This window comes from Mustela nigripes, chromosome 12, assembly GCF_022355385.1.
Source record: "Mustela nigripes isolate SB6536 chromosome 12, MUSNIG.SB6536, whole genome shotgun sequence".
In the NCBI taxonomy this organism is placed as follows: domain Eukaryota; kingdom Metazoa; phylum Chordata; class Mammalia; order Carnivora; family Mustelidae; genus Mustela; species Mustela nigripes.
This window is the reverse complement of record NC_081568.1, coordinates 90,697,717-90,721,195: the sequence shown is the minus strand read 5'-3', so window position 1 is coordinate 90,721,195 and position 23,479 is coordinate 90,697,717. Positions and strand designations below refer to the sequence as shown.

The window sequence follows — 23,479 nt, the reverse complement described above, 5'->3', positions numbered from 1 at the left end:
TATTAAGTCTTTACGGCATCCACTGTTTGTAATGAATTAACTTCTCTCCTATGTGTCTAGAATGGTTCCATCCTTGGTACAAAATGAGAAAGCAGTTCCTCAAATAGTTTTCTGTGTTTGGTTCAGATGAAGAACCCCGGTTAAGGAAAGCCTCTTTAGCAATGGAATTTAAATTGCTTTTGGCAATATCTCCTTTATATATAACCAAATTATGGTTTTTCTGACACCTCTTTGTGATTCCGTACGTTCCTTTTGGAGCCATCCCATTTCATAACAGTAAGCAGTATTTATCATGTATGTCCTACATGTTAGGTATTAGTGTATATTTTAGGCATTATATTATATAAATCTTAAAACAATCCTGTGATATTATTTTTATCACTTTACAGATGAGAAATCGGTTCAGAGCAATAAAGTATCTTACCCAAGTTCATTCAATGAGAATAAGTGAGGTTCAAACCTAGCTATGAGTATAAACACTACGTTATTAAACATCCAATATACTAAGCATGTTTTTCTCATTACTTCTTTTAGATTTAATATGAACGAAATTACTATTTTGTTGGGTCACAGATAGTCATACAGATCAAACTAATAATTTCATGTAGATCAAACTAATTTATTTCTTCTACTTACAGTCCTTCTTTGACCTATTGGTAATGTCTGCTGTCAAGGGTTCAATACTAGATTCAGTTACACTTCATCCTTTAGAGTCACTTTGAAAAGCTTATTTACCATACAGACTGACAAAATCTAAATTTCTAACAATGACGTGATTCTTTTTATTCCCAACTCCATTTAGGATTCTGTCAGAATCTTCTAATTTAGATAAGCAATCCATCCCTAATAGGCTAATATTTTCCTCTATTCCAAGGGCTTCTGTCTAACTCAAACACTAAACATTATATGCAGGAATTAATATTCCTCAAATGAGCTATCAGGGGAGGTTGAAAATCTTTATTTCTACAAGTTTGCAAAGAAAAGGCAGAATTATTTGTCCCAGGCAGTTTATCACATTGCAGATAAATTACTTGATAATAAATTAAACATTTACTTGGACCTAAATGAACAAGAGGAATAGCCAGATAGAGTATGTTCGCATTAGGTAGATTGTTTTGCAGTTAGAAGTCTGAAGACATGGAGGGGTTTTGTTTTAATTCTATAATATGGCAATATTCTGCTATACTAAGCTGTTGCTCCTCTGTCCCATGTACAATTGGAAGTAAGAGAAGCACTTTAATGGCTAAAAACCCCACATACCAAAAATGTTCATTATAAAAATGAATTAAAAGTACTAGAAATGTTTGCAGCTCAGAGCCCAAAATTCTAAGTTTAAAAAGTATTAAATTTAGAAATAAAGTTCCATTATATTTATAAAGAAGTTATTTTAATGTCTTTTTGCAAAATGTCAAAGGCTTATACTTTCCAATAGTTTTTACTATCATTAAAAAAATCTCTTCAGTTGAAACAAAAATCAAGTCACAACAGAAAAAAAAAGAGTATGACCCCACTTATGGAAAGTTCAAATACAGCTACCTATGTTGTTCAGGGATACATTCATAGGTGCCAAAACTGTTTTTAAAAAGAGAGAAAAAGAAAACCAAGAAAATTATGCCACAGAAGTCAAGATAACATCTACCTTGGGGTAGAGATTAATGGATTTGGACATGTTATTCTGGATTTGTCATCAGGAGGGGACATATGGGGAGCTTTCTAGAGAGGCGTTCTATTTCCCAATCTGATGACAGAATTTATACTGTATAAATATTTATTAGATTATTCACTTAATGTTTTCAGTACTTCTCTGTATACATATGTATTCCCTGTTTTAAGAAAAAAGATTAAAAATAAAATTTCTATAGCAATTAAACAGGACAAATACTGTATTCAGTAAAATTAAGGGAATGTCCACAGTAGAAATGGAATACAAAGAGAACTTTGATAGCTAACAATGAGAATCACAAATGCAGTATGTGATAAGAGAAATTTAAAACTACAAAGTCATTACTTCAAAACGAGCAACAGGAATGATTTTTAGAACAAATATAAATCTGTCTATCACAATCTGAAGTTCCAAAGGCACTTCATGACTCTAAGGAATAAATTATTTTAAGTCTATAATATTTTTTGTCCTTTTTTATAATAACATCACTATCCATTAAATTATCTAACACTAGCGACAATGAGTAGTAAAATGTAACTCATACAGAAAAACAGAAAAAAAAGTGCTATCATTACTTATTCAAACCCTAGATTTCCCACATATGGCATTTAGTATTATCAAAAATAATTTTTAGCATATAGATAAAACAATTTAAGAAATACAGATTGGTCCCCTTATACTCATTTAGACTTTCCTATTAAGAAAAATTTACATGATTTAAATGTAGTAAAAAAATATGAAATATAACTTGGTGAAACAGAAAAATGTAATCATGTTCTAGGATAGAAAGACCAATTCTACTAAAGATCTAAATCTCTTTCCAAATTACGCAACACATTTCCATTTATTTTCAGAACTTGACCAAATGACTCTACATATCATCTTAATAACATGCAAAACATTTTTTAAATTAGAAAAAAATAATAAAAGTTACCCTATCAGATATTAAGTCAAAGTAACCACTGCTCTACTCCCCTCAAATTTCAAACCGAATAACTATTTTGCATACCTATTTGCATATCTTAATGTATTAAGAGTATTTTCACAGGATGCCATTCCAGGAGAGATTGTGGCAATCTGAAGGAGAAGATGCAAAGGTAAAGAAAATGTTATAAATGATGAAGATAGTCTTAACAACATATTGTTCATTAAGATCTAATCTTAAAATGGTCATTTAAAATAAACATTTGTGGTATCTAAACTCCAAGATAATTTGTAATATTACACCCACAATCAGATAATAATTGTAAGCCACATAAAATATAAACAACTCTCTGAAAGCACCAGAAAATAATTAAATCGGACAGAAAATGGAGGGAAGAGCACTGAGAGTTTCCACAACCCCCTCCCCACCCAATACAATAATTTTTTTGTTTAAGGGCAAGCCCCACTGCTGTCACACAGGGCAACTGAAACTTCACTAAAAAACAGGAATTTCACTGGTTAAACTAAAGGACAGAATTTGAAGGTAGCAACTAAAGCAGCTAAAAAGTGAGGTTTGTTCCAGAAGAGAGATAATCATGTAGGGAGGTAATCATGACAACCAAAAATTGTACATATAAACCACCCGAATCTCTCGCTGACACCTGAACCGGGCATACGTAAGGCTTACTCCAAGTAACAGCTGAGTCTAAAAGAACAGTTTTCAATTTTATCTGCTGTCCAAAGCAGGGAAGACCAGAGTTTGAAATAAGTTAAGTGCACTTCTTGCTAAAACAACAACAATCAATAATCTTTAGAACATAAGAGAATTCAGAGTGTCTAAGTATTTATTCATAATAAAAATTATATAAACAAAAAAATTATATAAACCAATTTTACTAGACATACGAAGAAAAAGAAAAGCGTGCACCATACTCAAGGAGAATAAAAATCAATGAAGACCAACCTCAAGAAGACTCAGATGTTAAAAATAGTAGAATGCATTATAAATGCAATATAATCCTCTCTTATCGGGCTGGAAGGGACCATATCTTAAGTACCATTGTATCTCTCACAATAGAAGGATTTAAATGACTGTTATTAATGTGCATTATAATCTTTCCATAGATATTGAGTTAGTCACTTTTCAGGGTTAAAACAAAACAAACAAACAAACAAACATAAACTTACCATGCAGGTACGAGAATTTTCACCTATGAATGAATCTCTTAACACCTGAGTGAGCTTACTTGCTCTGAAAGGAGTATGAGGTTTATTTCTACCTAAGGCTCTGATGCACTCCTGAAAATTAAGAAAGCAAGTTTCACAGATTAGGCTCCTTATAACAAGTAATCTTATCTAACATATTTAAAAGACATTTTATTATAACCCTAACATTTAAGATCTGATCGGCTCTGGAAATCCTACTAACAAGTTTAGAGCATAGTAAAGATGGTTACATAAAGCTAATTCAAGAAAATGAAATTAAAAACAGTAACAACAACAAAGTACTTATTAAAGATTCTTCTAGGACTCTAACTAGAATTTAGAAGTAACAGATAGAAGGATAAAAAGCTAAACTTTGAAACTGGAATGACAAAAGAAAAAACACAGAATGTTTTCTTGTAACCTTGCCAATCCTTCCTTTCCTTTTTTTTTTTTAAGATTTTATTTATTTGACAGAGATCACAAATAGGCAAAGAGGCAGGCAGAGAGGAAGCAGGCTCCCTGCTGAGCAGAGAGCCCACGCGGACCCTGGGATCATGACCTGAGCTGAAGGCAGCAGCTTTAACCCACTGAGCCACACAGGTGCCCTCCTTTTTTTTTTTTAACATTTTTTAAAAGATTTTTTTCCCCCAAAAAGATTTTATTTATTTATTTAACAGAGCGAGAGAGGGAACACAAGCAGGGGCGGGGAATGAGAGGGAGAAGTAGGTTTCCCGCTGAGTAGGGAGCCAAATGCAGGGCTTGATCCCAGGACCCCGGGATCATGACCTGAGCTGAAGGCAGATGCTTAACCAAATGAGCCACCCAGGCGCCCCTGATCCTTCTTTTTCTATTCAAGGAAGGGATAGAATAATGTCCTCCTAACTTTCTGAAAGCCATTCCACATTTTTCTAAGACAGTATTTCTTAGCTGAGTTTTGGGATTCCTTATCTTCCCCTATGATAATTATAGCTAGTTAAAGCCCTGTAGAATCTTAGATCTTTTTTTCACTCTAAAAAAAAAATGAGTATGTGTAAAGAAAATTCCTGGGTATATTATAAATCAACAAATTGTAAACATAAACAAACCTCTCTTCCTTACTAAATGCTACATTTGCTATGATTTGCAGCTACTCTAAACAAAATTAGTGTCAAAAGCAAAAGATCTTTCACAATTAAATACATGTTATTTACCTTGAGTGCTAAAAGGCTTTTATTAATTTCAGCACCTTCAAGCCTGGTTTGCCTGTCTGCACTGGAAGTATCAGCTCCTCGTTCATTTCCAGCCAAATCAATGAGAGAAAATTTGCCATGTAGTTTTCCTTTCCTTCTAAGAATAATCTGAAACACTGCATGGCTCCGAGATGAATGTGCATTTGCAGATGTTTGACCGGATGTTCTACAACAATGTGATTAAGGTTATTTTAGATACCAAAAATACGTCAGTTTTTTATATTGTAAACCACGGTATTCCATCAAAGAAACCTTCAAAAAACCATCCAGTTTTCATCATTTAAATACAAAGAGACAATCTGATTTAAAACACTTCAACATACCAGATTCATACACTTTAATCTGGCACACTTTGAGTATATTTGTAGTATGATTATCAATATAGTAGATATCACTCAGTAACATAATAGTAGAAGTTTATATGAACAAATTTGTACTACGAAAATGCATTAAGTAATACCTCTGTTTTGTTTAAATACCCAAATTATCTAAAACTGATCAAGAAATTAAGTTTCTCTTACTTAAAATGAAATTTACCTGCAACTGTTGCCTATGTCAATGAGTTTCAGTACATCTTCAACACATTTGACCTCCCGTTCCTGTAATCCCACCACTTGAACCTGTTGTTTTCCATCTTCTAGTACTCTTAATTTTGTTTTCCTATTTAGCAAGTCAAACACCTATTTAAAAAAAAAAAAATTGGAAAACTAGCTTTAAAGAAAGACTCCGTTCTATAAAAATGAATCAGAGTCCAAAAATTATTTCAGAAAATTAGAATAACTTGAATAATAATGCTCAATATTGAAGTTGAGACTTTCAAAGGGAATTTCCTAAAATCTTAACAAAATGCTAACATAATAGTCTAACACATATAAAAATATGTGGTGGAAATGGTTGCACATGTAGTTAATGCCAGTGAACATACATACAAAAAAATGGGTTAAGTTTTAAATTTCATGTTATAAATATATTAAACCAAAATTTAACATCCTCCCCAAAAAATCAGTTTGTTTTTTTAAGTTTCCACTTACCTTTCCACTATAAATTTCAAAAAAGGTTGCATACACTTGAAGTTCTAACTTCTTATAGTTTGGCTTCTTTAACATTAAAAAGACATCCCGAGCTGTCAAGAATTCCATGTGGAGAAAATGTGTTAAGATGTTACAAATACTATCTTTTTTTTTTTTTTTTTAAGATTTTATTCATTTTATTTGAGAGAGAGAGAGGGAGCAAGAAAGAGAACATGAACAGGGGACAATGGCAGAAGGGGTGGGAGAAGCAAATTCCCTGCTGAGCAGGGAGCCTGACACAGGGCTCCATCCCAGCACCCTGGGATCACAACATGAGCAAATGCTTCACTGACCGAGCCACCCAAGCACCCTACAAATACTATCTTTAAAAAGCAATTCAAATTTTCTCTATTTAGAGGAATCAATTAATCTTTACCTAGAATGACAGTATCAATTAAAAAAATGAAGCCTAAAGTGAACACTAATTTTATAAATAAATAGTAATAGTTTTTTAACACTTAAATATAGATGTCACTCTCATATTCAATAAAAGGATGCTATTTATTCATATGAATAACATAAAATTATAGGTGGTCATAGCAAGGTTATTCCCGTAACCATACCAGACAGAAGCTTTTCATACATTACCTATTCGACAACAAATACTATTAAGTTTCAACAAATACTAAGCTCCAATAATATGTCAGAGTAAAATAATACAAATAAAATCAAGATTCCTGTTCCAAAAGCTAATTTTCACAATTCTTTTCAAGCAGTCTGACAACTTAAACTGACATAATATACACCAAGTTTAACTTTATGGTTATCCTGAAAGTCCTGAACGATGTTTCCAAGTTTTATTTCAAAGCCACCTAAGCAATATTAAAAAATATTACAAATGATATGCAAAAAAGATAGTTACCTGCTAATGCATAAATTCCTTTAGAACAATCTTGATTCTTTCCTGAAAAGTCACCTCCCATAGTCTACATGTTAAAAAACAAATAATAATAGACATTATTCAGGAATAAATCTTAAGAATTTAGGTCTTAGAATTAAGCCATAGGAAAATAAACAAGCTGCATAGGACGATGTAATTAATGAATTACTCACATGAGTTTTTCCACTTCCAGTCTGCCCATAAGCAAAGCACGTAGCCATCCCCCTTTCAAATATAGTTTCCACTAGTGGTCTAGCTGTAAACCTTAAAAATAAAATGCACTAGTCAGAATGTGCCATCAATATTTAAATTAAGTAAATAAAATACTAAGTCTTATTAATAAAAGTCATACCAATTTTTTTTAAGGTTTTATTTATTTGACACAAAAACAGAGAGTACAGGTAGGCAGAGTAGCAGGCAGAGGGAAAAGGGAGAAGCAGGCTCTCTGCCAAGCAAGGAGCCCCATGCGGGGCTCAATCCCAGGAACCTGGGATCATGAACTGAGCTGAAGGCAGCTGCTTAACCAACTGAGCCAGCTAGGCGCTCCCATACCAATATTTTTAATAAATCAGTGGGCTCAACTGTCAGACTACAGTAGTCTGACAGACAACTGTAGTCTGACAGTTGAGCCCACTGATTTATTAGTTTTTAAATAACCTTATCCTAAAATTGCTTACAGCTCTTTAAAGCATAATTTCAAGTAATTCCATAATAAACGATGGTCACAATGGGACCCCCCAAAATAAAGAGAAAAAGAAAAAGACAGTAACTGAGCTAAGACATGTGTATATAAAAGACGATATTAAAGTTTTAAAAATAACAACAAAAACATGTAATACTAGGCAAGACAAGTAAGGTTTCTACAGTGAAAACCAACAAAACCAACCAAACATACAAAAACCCACACCACCAGGATTAAAAGTTTTAACAGAAATCAAATCAAAAGAGTGATAATCTCAAGAGAGAAAAAAAACAAAAACAACTATAAAAACATTATCTTAAGGCCATCTACCCAAGTAGAAAAGTGACAGGATTTCCTTGAATGCAGCTAAGTAAATACAAATTATACATATAATGGGGCGCCTGGGTGGCTCAGTGGGTTAAAGCCTCTGCCTTCGGCTCAGGTCATGATTTCAGGGTCCTGGGATCGAGCCCTGCATCGGGCTCTCTGCTCAGCAGGGAGCCTGCTTCCTCCTCTCTCTCTGCCTGCCTCTCTGCCTACTTGTGATCTCTCTCTGTCAAATAAATAAATAAAATCTTAAAAAAAAAATTATACATGTAAGACACCAGAGTTGACAGTCACAGTTCAGGAGAAGGATGCAAAAATATGGTTTCGAATTATTTTTCAAACCTGTTATTGTAATCACAGCTAGAGTTAAAATTATAGAAATACTTCCTTGAGCAGAGCTCTAGAAAGTGTAATGGGAAACAAATCTTTTTTCATATTGGCTTCAAAATAATGTATGTGGGGCACCTGGGTGGCTCAGTGGGTTAAGCCTCTGCCTTCTGCTCAGGTCATGATCTCGGGGTCCTGGAATCGAGCCCCACATCGGGCTTTCTGCTACGTAGGGAGCCTGCTTCCCCCCGTCTCTCTGCCTGCCTACTTGTGCGCTCTGTGTCAAATAAAAATAAAAAACCTTTAAAACAAAAAATGTATGTGGAACACTTTATACAGTTCTGCTGAATTTTTTTTTTTTTTTTTAAGGAACAACTGAAAAAGATACAGAACAGAAGGAGCAGGAAACAGTGGTCAAACAGAAGTAGTAAATGAGGGTGCGTGGGTGGCTCAGTTGGTTGGGCAACTGCCTTCGGCTCAGGTCATGATCCTAGAGTCCCAGGATCAAGTCCCACATCAGGCTCCCAGCTCCACAGGGAATCTGCTTCTCCCTCTGACCTTCTCCCCTCTCGTGCTCTTTCTCACTCTCTCTCTCTCAAATAAATAAATAAAATCTTAAAAAAAACAATTGTAGTGAATGAGTCTACAGAGTGATTAAACAAAAAAGGCCTAACTTGCATACCCTCAAAGGTAAATAAAGGGGATAGCATCAATACTGGTAAAATTAAGAAGCATATATATATAAGGTAAAACTGAATGTTTATTAAATCTAGCATATTCAGAGAAACATACCTTATAAAGTCAAACAGACATATTTTATGAAGCAGGAGAGGAAGAAGAAAAGGAAGTGGTGGAGGAAGAGGACTCTCTTCTCCAGTAAAAATACACAATTTATATTAATAGTTCCCTTTTAAAACAAATTCTTCATAATACTATTTAGCATTCACATATTCTTTAATTTTCCCCTCCTTTTTTATAACTGAACTCCCCGTTTGCTGGCTTAAGTCCAATGGAGTTGATCTAAAAAATATCTCATTAATAAGACTTCAATTCTCAGGACTCTTATTATCCATTTAATTTTCTGTTCTCCAGCCATATTTATAAAATAAAAAGTCAATGAAAAAACATTCAAGTAATTGCCAAAACAGTTCTATATAGATTGAAATAGCACTGCTGTTAAAACTGACCTGTTATAATTAGAAGGCAACGTTTACAAACTTTGTATGAAAATCTACATTTAGCATACAACTCTGGGGTATCAATGTGTTAAACTTATAATTTTGAGTTGTTTATAAGTTGAATATTTCATGTATTACAACAATTCCAATGCTTAAAGATGATAAAAATTAGGCAAATGCAAGTAGGTTTACAGACATGTGGTAACATGTGAAATAAAGATTTAGAAAACTTAAGGAGTGATATAGAACAAATATTCCAGATTTCTTTACTAATACAGAGACTAAAAAGCAAAAAGTAAAAGTCCCCTCTAATCACATCACATTGCTAGAACTACAGAAAATGCCTACATTTTCCAGAAATTTCCTATGCATATATAAATATATATCTAATGTATGGGATATATAATATACAGTGCATGAGATACATAGTAGTAATAAAAACTATGATCTGAGGGGAGAATTACAGGGAACAAGTAGTAATACTGATTATTGTGTTTATGACATAACTTTTGTTTAAATTCAGAATAAAAGAGCATATTGTACTTTTGGAGAGATATGCCAAGATCAACACAAGGTTCAGGGTAGTGATAAATACACAGTAAAAGAACAAAATTGTTATTTAAAACAAGTTTACCTACCTGTAAACCATTTCATTAGGAGCTGAGTCATCAAAGGCATAATCAAAACGAAATGTTTGGTTTTCTAGGTACCTTGTTAAATCTACTTTTTGTTTTGGTTCATGTACCATCACAACATCTTTACTAGGGATTGTGATTACATCAAGATCTTTCATTTGAGTTTCTAAAAGAATAAATGAAAATCAATGCCCAGTAATTTTCATAGCATTTGGATGTAATAAATAATTTTTTAAAAGTGATAAAAATTTTAATAGAAGTATTAATTTCTATAAATATAAATATCTCATAAATATGCCATTCAAGAAGACATACTTGAACAACCAAGTAAAAAAATTATCAAAATTTCTGTAAAGCAAGAATCAGAAATGGCAATGATTCATAGAGCAATAACAAATCAGCAGATCTAACAAAGAAATCTGCATAATGATTATGTAACAAATAAAATGATTTATATTTAACTCTTCCAAACCAATTTAATTTCTGCTATCATTAAAATAAATACCAACTGGACAAAATCAACCTCTTATTAAGAATTCAAAAAGCATCATACCTTTTTTATTGAGTGGTCGTTTTCTTACACAAACGCATATTCTGTGTTCATCAATCTAGAAATAAAGTATTTTATTTCAATATTCATTGTGTAATATGAAAACTGAAAAGCCAATTATGCAATATTTCCTACAGAGATTTTAGAAATTTATGCATATCATAAATAGGATAAATAAGCTTAAAAATCAAATTAGTATGTATGAATTTTAATAGTTCAAAGACAATGATTTCTAAAATTCTGAGCGTAACTGAAAATTACTCATTTTATTATTTGGTAAATAATTAGGAAATAACTTTGTAGAGGGCACTACTGTTCCTATTAACAGCATAAGGTTCACATTAAGAAGCTGCCTTACTTCCATATATACTGCACGTAACATAAGCAAAATTTCCTACCAAGTGGTATACTGTGAGGTTGATTAAAGGGAAAAGGTATTGACAAAGATAACTAATACCAAGAAATGCGATTCTCAGATTATTAGTGAGCAAAATAACTCCCAACAATTTTATAATAGCCAATTCTTACACATAAATATTTTTCATAAAATTTATTCTCTCAATACTTCCCTCTTAATAACAAATATATAACATAGGGATTGGCAAAGTATGGTCTGCAGACCTAATCCAGCCCACTATTGCTTTTATGAAGTTTTACCGAGACAGCTGTACTCATTTGTTCACATACCGTCTATGGCTGCTTTGATAGTACAAAGGCAAAACTGAGTAGTTGTGATGAAGACCATATGGCTCACAAAGCCAAAAATATTTACTATCAGGGCCTTTTAAGAAAAAGTTTGCCAATTACTGTCCTAAAGTATGAATTCAGATGTAGTAGATTAAACACAGGTAGGGATAAGCAAGGACTAAAATATATACAAAAGTGTTATGAACAACAACTCTTTGAAATCCTAAATAATACTTTGGCTTGACACAAATGTATTTTATGTACCCAGGGTATTCTGTATATGCGAGGTCAGATATTACTTTTCTTAAGTATCAATTACTCACAAACTATTCCCTGTCCAAAAAATTCTCCTTCTTCAAGAGGAAAGTAGCTGAGTAATAGGAAAGCAGAATACTTTTCAAGCACTAGATTTCTGGTCTAGTATGGTCCTCAACAACCACTAAAAGCTAGACTAACATTTATTTTAAAATACCAAATTAACTAATAGTAAATTTGTATGATAGTGGCATCTATAGGCCAAATCAAAGAGGAAATAGGCTTGGAACTGGGATAAAATTTTCAATGATGGTCAGAAAGAAGAATGGGTCTTCTGACATCATTCCTTAAACTGTTGTTCTGCTCTACCAAGGACAGAGTCTTTGCTTTGAAAAGAACATCTCCGTGGGAAGCATGTCTGATTAATCAAATTATGGGAGATAAGCATAAGTGTGAATGATTTCTTGATATTCACCTTAAAACATGAGGAATATACACCCATAAAGAAAGAAACTATACAGCTAAGTCCAGTAGTAAGTGGGTACTGAACATTTTTTTTAATAGCATAAAAAAATTCCAGAATAATAGTTTACAAAGTATCTTACAGGATCTGCTGTTGTTAACGGTCTATAATCCAAACTTCCTCTAAAGTCTCTGATCATACACATAATTTCATAATTTGGGTTTGTAGCATCAACATCCTATAGGGAGACAGAGAAAATTCATCACTTATTATCATTACAAAAATGGATATTGTTGCATTTTTTTTTAAAGATTTTATTTATTTATTTGACAGGCAGACATTGCAAGTAGGCAGAGACAGGTGGAGAGAGAGCAGAGAGCCTGATGTGGGGCTCGATCCAGGACCCTGAAATCATGACCTGAGCCAAAGGCAGAGGCTTAACCCACTGAGCCACCCAGGGACCCTGCTTCCCCCACCCTCTCTGCCTGCCTCTCTGCCTACTTGTGATCTCTGTCTGTCAAATAATTAAATATTTTTAAAAAATAAAGCCCCTCTTGAATTATTTCAAAAGTTCATGTTACACATATAACTTGATTAACCTAGAAAATGAAGAAAGAGAAAAATAGGGGTCATCATAAAAATCAATAAAGAACTCTAGAAAAACAGAAATTCTACAAAAATTCATTTAATCAGATTTTTCTTCACCACGTTGAACCCAGTGTTCCAGCAAAACAGAAACATGGATTTGTTTATGTTCATTTCCTGTTCTGTTCTCAAAAAATTTAAAAACCTAAGGCACAGTAAAACCACCTCAAATGGACAGGACTTAAAGGAATCAAAAGACAATTTTTGAAATCTTTAAAATTCAAATTACTGAATGTTGGAATGTTGTCTGCATTTCACTTTTCTGCTTCAAAACTGAGAAAATTCAGATTAAGACCCATGGAACAATAATTAACTGTCTCTCTTAGCCATGAGTTATAAATTATTAAACATTCTAAGAAGCCAGATTTTCTTCCTGCACCACGTACAGATTTGCTGTGAATATAAATTTCAAAACTGTTACTGAAACTTACTTTCTTTTTTTTTTTTTTTAGATTTTATTTATTTATTTATTTGACAGAGAGAGAGAGAGAGATCACAGGTAGGTAGAGAGGCTGGCAGAGAGAGAGAGAGAGAGAGAGAGAGAGGGAAGCAGGCTCCCCGCCGAGCAGAGAGCCCGATGTGGGACTCGATCCCAGGACCCTGAGATCAGGACCTGAGCTGAAGGCAGTGGCTTAACCCACTGAGCCACCCAGGCGCCCCTGAAACTTACTTTCAATTAACTTTATTTTAGGAAATAACACCAACTATGTCAAAAAGTGAATGTAAAGTTAAAATTAAGAGATAACAAAGAGACATGAAAGTATTACGAGGTTCCCACAGGAAACACCAGGTGGCACTGGTGCAAAGTATCAGTAGATCTATCTGTATTGTGTTTTACTTATTTCAAAATCCAACTGGCTATCTCAGATCACTTTAAGATATAACCTGATTTATTCAAGGTGAATTTTATACTGGCTTCATAATTCCATAACACAACATCTTTATGATTAAGGGCATTTGAATGTACTTCTAAATAAAGAAATAATCCTGTTTTAATAGAGAAACAAGTTCTAAGAATATAATAGATATAATACAAACACACTAGAAATTATATGTAAAGAAACATAATTTCCAATAGGTGAAGACCTATAAAGAGATAAAAGACCAGTCTTCTATATAATTTTTTCATTGTTAGTAAACAGTTTTTTACCATCTAAAGGGAACATGAGAGGCACCACAGAGACACAATTTTTAATATCTAGCATAAACTCAAACAGAAGAAATCTTCCCTTTCATTGTGATATGCTGAATTTACTAACCATGGAAAAACAACAATAAAATTTATAGTTTAACTGTCTACTTTATAATCAACTACTTTAACTAGATATTCTTCTGAATATATTTTAGAACTTTTTACAAAGTCAGTCTTACTATTCTTGAAAGGTATAATGGCTGCATTAGAATTGTAACACAAAGAACTATTATTCAAAATGGAACAAATGTTAGGACTAACACATCCACTAAAACATGAAAAGGACATGTAGTAAAAGTCTGTTACAGTATTTTCAAAGGTTCACATCATTTCTCATTATCAGTTTAGATCTCAACTAAAGGAACTATATTGAAATCTTTAACTGAATGCCTCAACTACTTTCAAATCACTTTGACTGACACCATCTACATCTTCAGTTCATGCATAAACAAAGTGTTTCTGTTACAAACCTGGGCTCTTTTTTCTCTAAGTTCTTGCTGCTGTAGTCTCCTTTTTTCTCGTTTTTCTTGTAATTTTTCTACTTCTTTCACACAATTAGATTTTCTACGTGCTGAAAGAAAACGATGAGCTGTTGAAGTAGACCTTCTTATTTACAGTACTGTACTTACACACAAAAATGTTAAGTATAATTTCACCACATATACCCAAAAAATGGTACACAGTGACAAAGCATGCCTTTAACAATTACGTGAACTTATGAGCTGCTTTAACAAAACCAGGAACAGGACAATATACAGATAGCAGTCAAGAAAAATGACTTTAACATATTGATACATATCATCTCTTGGTTTACAATCACAGATGTATAAATTGGAAAGGATCGAGAAGTATAAAATTCTTCCATAACATCTGTCAAATTGTCATCTGACCAGAATTTCAAATTCAAAGCAAGTGGAAAGTTGTTATAATTTTGTATTTATAAACCTTCTTCAAAATATACATTTCAAAACCCAATTAACAGACTAAACTAATAAGAAAAAACATTTTTCCAAAGTGGTAAAATGAAATCTGCAATCAAGCTTATAATTAGACTCTTTACCATTTGGGGACTTCTAAGGATGACCAAGAGAGAATACATGTATGCCTAGAATGACTGAATCCTTGATACATGATTTACATACAAGGGGGTCCAAATTCCTTTTTTGCAGCTTGAACTGGAGATATATCTGAAACACTACCATTCTGTTGTGCAGAGGAAGACTGCTCAGGAAGCTGACTAGGCCGTGCACGTGCAGAACCAACCACTGCAAGTGAAATGAAATTTTTAAAATTCAGAACAGAAAATCAGTAAAGGCAAACCCTAGTAAAGGAAGAGAGATATCTCAAAAGAACTGATACTTACGAGTTGTCAGTTTTCTACTTATGTGGGTATAAACAGAATATGTAATAATTAATTCTGTTCAATCAACTAACAAGCCAAGAGGTTTTCAAGGTAATGTGTGCAGCGACTTACTTCACCAAGGTAATTTTAACTACAAAACTCAATCTGAATAATTTATATAAAAAAGCAAAGCCAAGGGGCACCTGGGTGGCTCAGTGGATTAAGCCTCTGTCTTTAGCTCAGGCTACGATCTCAGGGTCCAGGGATCAAGCCCCACATTGGCTCTCTGCTCAGTGGGGAGCCTGCTTCCCGCTGCCCAGCCCCCGCCCCCCACCTACTTGTGACCTCTCTGTCAGATAAATAAATAAAATCTTAAAAAAAAAAGAAAAAAGCAAAGCCATGCCTGACTTTTAATAATCATTTTAAAAATGTAAGTGTGCAGGGGCGCCTGAGTGGCTCAGTCAGTTGAGTGGCTGGCTTTTAATTTCAGCTCAGGTCATGATCTCAGGGTCCTGGAATAGAGCCTTTAGTCCAGCTCCGTGTTCAGCAGGGAGTCTGCTCAAGGATTCTTTCTCTCTCCCCCGCCCTGCCTCTACCCACTGGAGCTCTCCCTTTCTCTAAAATGAATAAATAAATCTTTTTTTTTTTTAAAGATTTTTTCTTTATTTATCTGAGAGAGATCACAAGTAGGCAGAGAGGCAGGAAGAGAGAGAGGAGGAAGCAGGCTCCCTGCAGAGCAGAAAGCCCGATGTGGGGCTCGATCCCAGGACCCTGGGATCATGACCTGGGCCGAAGGCAGAGGCTTAACCCACTGATCCACCCAAATAAATAAATCTTAAAAGGCCCCCTAAAATATACATTTAAGTGTACAAAATAGAAATTTTAAATTTAAATGCACTGTCATTTTGAAAAATTTATACCATTCTCAAGTACATAAAGGAAAAAAACACTCCTTCAACCCACCCTGTAATTCCAAATCCCGCTCTTTGCTCCTCAAACATGCAAATATTTCCCAATGTATGTTATAAAAGTGAAAAGATAAATATAAAGTAAAATATAAATACCACATTTTACAAAGCAATATACAGTTTCACAAGATTCAAAGGAAGGATAGTGTTTAAGATGCAGGACTTTCTCTCCATCTCCAATCTCTCTTCTAATACCTACGCCTATCCTGTCTCCCCACCCCCACATGCAGAGAAACATCACCACCAGAAACATCAATTCTGAATTGCTGAAGAGTAAAAAAGAAATTAACTGTGTTTCACATTTCCTTACTGAAAATACAGGGAAAACATGCAATTAACTATAAATTGTACCTGTTCAATTTTTCTTTAGCTGATTACCAAGTCATGAATCTTTTGGGAAGACTGTTAGCCAGAAGGTCAGGTAAAATGGGATTAGATTAATAACACTTGTGAACTCAGTTAACTGACTACTGCCCCATTCCTTTCTTTCTCATGATACTCTTCTCAAATCTACAAAGTTATTGGGTAAAGGAGAGTAATCAAAAATTGCATGTAACAGAGTTTCATATTCATCACTTACCTTTATAAATAATTTTTTGTATTACTTTTTTTTCAAGATTTTAATTATTTGAGAAAGAGAGAGAGAAAGAGAGAGTGCATGAGCCAAGGGAGGGCCAGGGGAGAGAGAGAGAAGCAGGTGGAGAAGCAGGCTCCCCACTGAGCAAGGAGCCCAATGTGGGGCTCAATCCCAGGACCCCAGGATCTTGACCTGGGCCAAATACAGAAACTTAACTGATCGAGCCACCCAGGCACCCCTTTATATTGACATTACTATACTAGGAAATCAAGAAGGTACCAATCTTCAAATTAGCCATATTAAGTTTAAATCAATAATAATGTCAATGGTAATATTCACTTTTGATTTACCTTGTTGGGACCATACTAGGTTAATAGACAAAATTAATAGATAAATGTTTACCTCTGTTATCTCTTGGAGGAGGGTCATTCTTAATAGAAGCCACAGTCCGTCGATTCTGTAAGGGAAAAATAAAAACGTTCTTTTCACTTTCTCTCTTTACTCCTATTTATAGCTTGGGCTTCCTTTAATAAAGCAAAAATAGGTGAACATAATATAAAACTAAATAGAAAAAACACTATAAATAATCTTCTAGTAATTACTACTAATGCCATTAGTATTCAAGTTTGTTTATGTGAGTATTGCCCACCACCTCTCCAGAAAATGCAATATTCCAGAGTAACAAGGCAGGTACTCCAGAAAATGCAATATTCCAGAATAACAAGGCAGGTATTGCTCATATTAAGTCATTCGAGCTTCAAAACAATCCTATCGGGTCATTACTATTATTATTCTGGTTTCATAGATGAGAAAACTGAAACAAAGAGAAGTTATTTCAGTAAAGGGCATAGTTTTAGCCACCATGCTAAGACCACATAATACATTTCAAAGGTAGGTATTACATTTCATCTCTGGATGTCAGAGTAATCAATAAAATACTGGCTTTAGACAACCTACTGTCTACTATTAAACTTAAACATCATAATACCATGATATGTTATCATTTCTACTGAAAGACTTCATTAGACTTTCAAAGACTTCGAACTGCAAAGTCTAGGGCAGTAAATTCTTGATCCTATCCTTTATTTACCAAGACTTTATTTTATTCAACTGAAAAAAGGTATCAAATAATGGCTCTCAGCGCGAGAGAAAACATTTGTACATTGAAATCAAATGGGTACTACTAAAAGAATATTGATACAAGGGCCTCACTTTAGAGAAAATAAAACTGAACTTCTAGGAGTGGGCAAGGCATCAATATTTTAAAAAGTTCTCTAAGTGATTTTAAAGCACAGCAAAGGTTGTTTTTTGTTTTTTTAAGATTTGTTATTTATTTGAGAGAGAAAGAGAATGAGAGAGGAAGAGAGCATGAGAAGGGGGAGAGTCAGAGGGAGAAGCAGACTCCCCACCAAGCAAGAAGCCCGATGCAGGACTCGATCCCAGGACTCTGGGATCCTGACCTGAGCCGAAGGCAGACGCTCAACCAACTGAGCCCCACAGGTGCCCCACAGCAAAGGTGGTTAATGACATACAAAGAAAGATCATCTATAAAGATCCTTCGAAGCTGTGAAGCCAAATACGAAAAAACAATCCATCTACAAGTCATAACTAATGACGTCTAAGCAGTGACACTCAATGTGCTGAATTACATGAATTGAAAATCTGCCTATGTTCTCACGTATAATTTAAAAAGTAGAATGTTTTGCTGATATCGTTAAGATTCTATCATACGTTATCTGGATGCTGATGTATGTCTTCCCTGTAAAATAACAAGTTTCTCTAGGGGTAAAGTCATGTCATTCATCTTTGTGTGATAAAATCCACAATGTAGAAAAATTAACAAATGCTTGAACTAAACACATAGAACTGCAGATTCAACAACTGTGACCAACTACCTGGTTTTCAAAGAGCTGCACGTAAATACACAATTTTAATAGTGAGAAATTTCAATAGGAAGAAAGAGGAATTATCTTTTAAAGTAATAAAAAGGGCAAGGCTTTTATTTTTATAAATGTTAAACTGTTAGGGTATATAGCATGGTCTTAAAGTTTATCTTCACAGATAACACAGTAGTTAAACTGTACACTCTCATTTCCCGTCTTTCTCTAATAAACATAAATAGCAGAATTACTATTTCCAAAGATTACTGGAGTGGGAAATTATTATGAATAATAAACATTCTTTCTTTATTTAAATCACATGTAGTCACTTAACAAACACTGTAAATGGTTTTGACATCCCTATCTCCTGGGGAGCTATTAGTCTTAGGAAAAATCCTAATCAGGAAAGAAATTCTAGGACTTTACCTAATAAGTATTGTTAACTGTGAACTGGACAATCTCAATCCTTCAAAGAATGTATGCATAAACATGACATATAGATGGCAAAAAGAACTAAAGTTTTATTTTTTTTAAAAGCAAACTAGTATTTAAAATATACTCTTAACAGCCTTTTCATTTTATTTTATTTTTTTAAAGATTTATTTATTTATTTGAGAGGCAGAGATCACAAGTAGGCAGAGAGGCAGCCAGAGGGGTGGGGGGAGCAGGCTCCCCGCCAAGCAGAGAGCCGGATGTGGGGCTCGATCCCAGGACCCTGGGATCTCGACCCGAGCCGAAGGCAGAGGCTTTAACCCACTGAACCACCCAGGTGTCCCCAGCCTTTTCATTTTAAACCAGAAAATACATACACACACATGCACATACACCCTATACACCTCTACTGTAAATTTTCCTTACTAACCTTTACAATTTTATTTACTTTGGCTGAAGATGTTGGAGGTGGAGGTGTCTCTGGACTGGGTTCAATTTCTTCATCAGGTACAAGATCAGGGTTAAGTGAAAAGATGCTCTCAAGGTCAATCTGTTTTAAAAAATGCATGTATCTTCAGAGTACATTTTGACAATTAACCTTTTATATTAAAAATTTACACAGAGAGAATGACTGTTTAATGATCTCATGAAAAGTACTGAAAGCAAAATTATCTACAATTACAACCCATATATTAAGACAGCTATTAAGACTGCATTTTATGGTCTTGATAGAATGTCCCATCACTTACAATGTACAGGAAGAATCTACCTTTCTTTGAAATGTTTTAATCATGTGTAAGTTTTTCTAGAAATGATAAAAAATACATGCACTATATAAGAAAGTATACACTTTACAGTTTATTTTATATTTGGAACCTTGACTGCAGGACTAGAAATAAAATTTAGCTCAGTGATAGGCATGCCAGGATCAGTCAGTGCAGCATGCGTCTCTTTATCTTGGGGTTATGGGTTTGAGCCCCACACTGGGTGTAGAGATTACTTAAAAATGAAATCTTAAAAAAAAAAAAAATTTAGTGATCATACCTCTTTGCCTTTTGTATCTCCATTTTCTATCCATTCAACAGTTACACTTTCATTATCTTCATTTAAAGACGTTACCATTGCTTGATGTATTCGGCCTAAGTGGGAATAAAACATACATTTTAATCCATAAATTATGGTATTCCTAAATAATGCCAAATACAATTTCATAACTTATAAACTTTTGAAAAACTATGATACTAATTTTCTTACAAGGGATTTCCAGACTCACAATCAGGGAATGACCTTTGTCCATGCAATCATTAATCAATGTGCTGTCGAGACTGGAACTCAAGAAACTGAATAAACTGTAAGTGTATTTTCAACAAACATGAAAAATGGTTACACAATGGCAGAGAATGGCTGAAATTTTATGCCATTATATAGTTCTAATCATTACAAAGTTCCCTTACTATGAGATGAACTGACTGTAGAACAAAAATTCAAAAACCAAATTTTTACACTAAAACAATTCTTATGTAAAAACCACTATCAGGGCGCCCGGGTGGCTCTCTCTCTGCCTGCCTCTCTACCTACTTGTGATCTCTCTCTCTGACAAATAAATAAATAAATAATCTTTAAAAATCACTATCATATATTATGAAATTCACATTATTTTTATTAGATTGAGAAAAGTATTCTAAGTCCAAAAGGCTAGGAAATGTAATCTAACATCTCTACCTTACTTTCTCGGGTAACTCTAATACTTCCTATCTGTAGAGAAAGGATGTTATACCTAATGTATTAACTTGTTTTCCCTCTTAAAACAGACTGTGGATGTTGTTATTAAGAATAGAACTCAGTAATTATTTTTACTTATTACAGAATATTCCATTATGTTTATTACAATTTACTTCATACCTACTGATGGTCACTTAGGCTATGTGCAATTTTTTGCTATTCTAAACACTGCAATGAATACTATTGTACATGTGTCATTATACATTTGTCAGATTATGTCTTTGGAACAAATTCCTAGAAGCAGTTTGATAAGTTTTGAAGCGTTTGTGTACTTTTTACTAACTTGTTTTCATCTTACCCACCCACTCATTAATTAAAGAAGGATAAAAACTATTTGTTATAGATCTGCATCTTCATATTATTTAATAAAATGCTGAACATATGGAATTTTCACATGCATTTGCTGAATGAAATCCTTGGGACATCAATACTTTATCTTTAATTTATACCTCTTTGACTACCTTAAAAAAAAACAAACGAACAAACAAACCACAAATCGAGATGTATAGTATATAAAACAAACAATGTTACTATAATAATAAGGCGCTTATTGAGATAAATGGACATTAGAGAGCTGGGTGTTGGGGATAGAAAAGAAATAACCTAGGAAATACGTGGGAAGATTCAAGGGAGAGGCTTATAAAAAGGGGAAATTGGGTAATACATTCACTGCAATTTAATATGGACAAAAATTAGGTAAACAGCCAGAAGAAGTGGTATGTGTCAGTCAGATCCACCAGGAAGCAGACATTGAGACAGGTGGATAAGAGTTTTACTGTGAAAGATAAAGGGGGGTACAACAGGACTAGACATGGAAAACTTTCAGACTCGGGCTGTGATACAGATCTGAAACCTGTGAAGGAAAGGGTACATAAAATAGGACTGAGCAGAGAAAGCCTCAGACCCTGACACAGATCTGACAAAGTGTTAGCCAACCCAGCAGGGAGATCCAAAGCAAAGACTGCCCATTAAAACAGTCCCACACTGGGACAAAATGGAAATACCCTAGTAGCCACACGATGCCCAGTCACTGGCTGGAGGTTTCCCAGGAAACACAAGTCCTCAGCACAAAATCTAAGGAGCCTAAAACTATTAATACCTAGAGGCTATAAACTATAATGCACTCCCTGGAGCTGAAGGAGTGGTAAGTTCCTTAAAGGGAGATCCAAGCAGGTATCTACATAGATGGCTGCAAAAGGATATGAAAAAAAAAAAGAGAGAGAGAGAGAGAGAGAGACTGACTCAGTTTAACTGTAGAAGAAGTAAAGAGTGGACCCCAGAGAGCCATGAGTTGCCCTGATGATGGCCATTACAATCTAGGAGGAGCAACCACTGCTACAACAAACCCCACATTTATCACTATCTCCACAACATGAGTGGTGAGGCTAAGAACATCAGCTACTGTCTACCAAACCTATCATCCCTGACAGCCTCAAAATAGCAATACCCACTAGCAGGAACAAGATGACTGCAGGAAAGGTTTTGGGGAAAATGGAGTATTCTAATTTAAGACACTGATAGGGTTTTATCAACAGCAAATGACTCCAAAGAAGATGTACTTAAACACTAGACTACCATAAAGAATAACTTTTGACAAGAAATGGAAAGGCTGTAGCTGAGGTTGCTGAAGAGGAGAGATAAGGGATCTCCATGCCCAACAGAACTGCCACAATAATGAGAATGAGGGAAAGCATATAATGTTGCAAAAGCAAGACCAAAACCACATTCCTACTGGTAAGCATCAACTATAATATTCCAACTTCCCTTGGGGAGTGGACTACAAGACCTATCTCACAGGAACCTTAATCTCCAAAGATAGCCTAGAGACATGAGTAACAAAGAGGATAAAGAAAATCAAGATTTTCTTTGGGAAAGAAACCTCAACAGTGGTACCTCCAGAAGTTCAATTACCAGTAGAAGACACCCAGAAAACCTTAAGCCACATGTTAGCAAAGTTAAAAGCACCTGTTCCATTAAGGTTCCTCAAAAAGATGAAAACAGAGCTACCCTATGATCTAGCAATCACACTACTGGGTATTTACCCTAAAGATACAAATGCAGTGATCCAAAGGGGCAGGTGTACCCGGTGTTTATAGCAGTGTACACAATTAGCCAAACTATGGAAAGAACCTACATGTCCATCAACAAATAAATGGATAAAGAAGATATGGTATATATACACAATGGAATACTCTACAGCCATCAAAACCCCCGAAATCTTGCCATTTGCAACTACCTGGATGGAACTAGAGGGTATTATGCTAAGTGAAATAAGTCAATCAGAGAAAGACAATTATCATATGATCTCTCTGATATGAAGAATTTGAGAGGCAGGGCAGGGGGTTGTAGGGAGGGAAAAAAATGAAATAAGATGGGACAGGGCAGGGAGACAAACCATAAAAGACTCTTAATCCCAGGAAACATCCTGAGAATGGACACTGGGGAGGGTACGTGCTATGGTGAGTGCTGTGAATTGTGTAAGACTGATGAATCACAGACCTGTACCCCTGAAGCAAATAATACATTATATGTTAATTTAAAAAAAATGTCTAGAGGTTTAGAAAGGTAGACCTGAGAAAATGTTG

General features: G+C 34.4%; 1 protein-coding gene across 4 annotated transcripts in view; it reads right to left on the bottom strand.

The window, feature by feature from the left end:
- Window positions 1-23,479, bottom strand: part of KIF2A (kinesin family member 2A) — a 76,822-nt gene that overhangs the window by 13,251 nt on the left and 40,092 nt on the right. For 2 of the 4 annotated variants that reach the window (XM_059417940.1, XM_059417942.1), the window contains exons 2-16: window positions 20,157-20,251; window positions 19,543-19,662; window positions 17,203-17,257; window positions 15,056-15,178; window positions 14,384-14,484; window positions 12,219-12,314; window positions 10,675-10,729; window positions 10,125-10,287; window positions 7,146-7,236; window positions 6,955-7,018; window positions 6,054-6,145; window positions 5,560-5,702; window positions 4,984-5,188; window positions 3,776-3,886; window positions 2,673-2,740 (exon numbers count right to left, since the gene is read on the bottom strand). In XM_059417940.1, coding sequence (XP_059273923.1) covers window positions 2,673-2,740; window positions 3,776-3,886; window positions 4,984-5,188; window positions 5,560-5,702; window positions 6,054-6,145; window positions 6,955-7,018; window positions 7,146-7,236; window positions 10,125-10,287; window positions 10,675-10,729; window positions 12,219-12,314; window positions 14,384-14,484; window positions 15,056-15,178; window positions 17,203-17,257; window positions 19,543-19,662; window positions 20,157-20,251 — 1,582 coding nt within the window. The remainder of the gene's footprint in view (window positions 1-2,672; window positions 2,741-3,775; window positions 3,887-4,983; window positions 5,189-5,559; window positions 5,703-6,053; window positions 6,146-6,954; window positions 7,019-7,145; window positions 7,237-10,124; window positions 10,288-10,674; window positions 10,730-12,218; window positions 12,315-14,383; window positions 14,485-15,055; window positions 15,179-17,202; window positions 17,258-19,542; window positions 19,663-20,156; window positions 20,252-23,479) is intronic. The other 2 variants (XM_059417941.1, XM_059417943.1) reach the window with 1 other exon arrangement.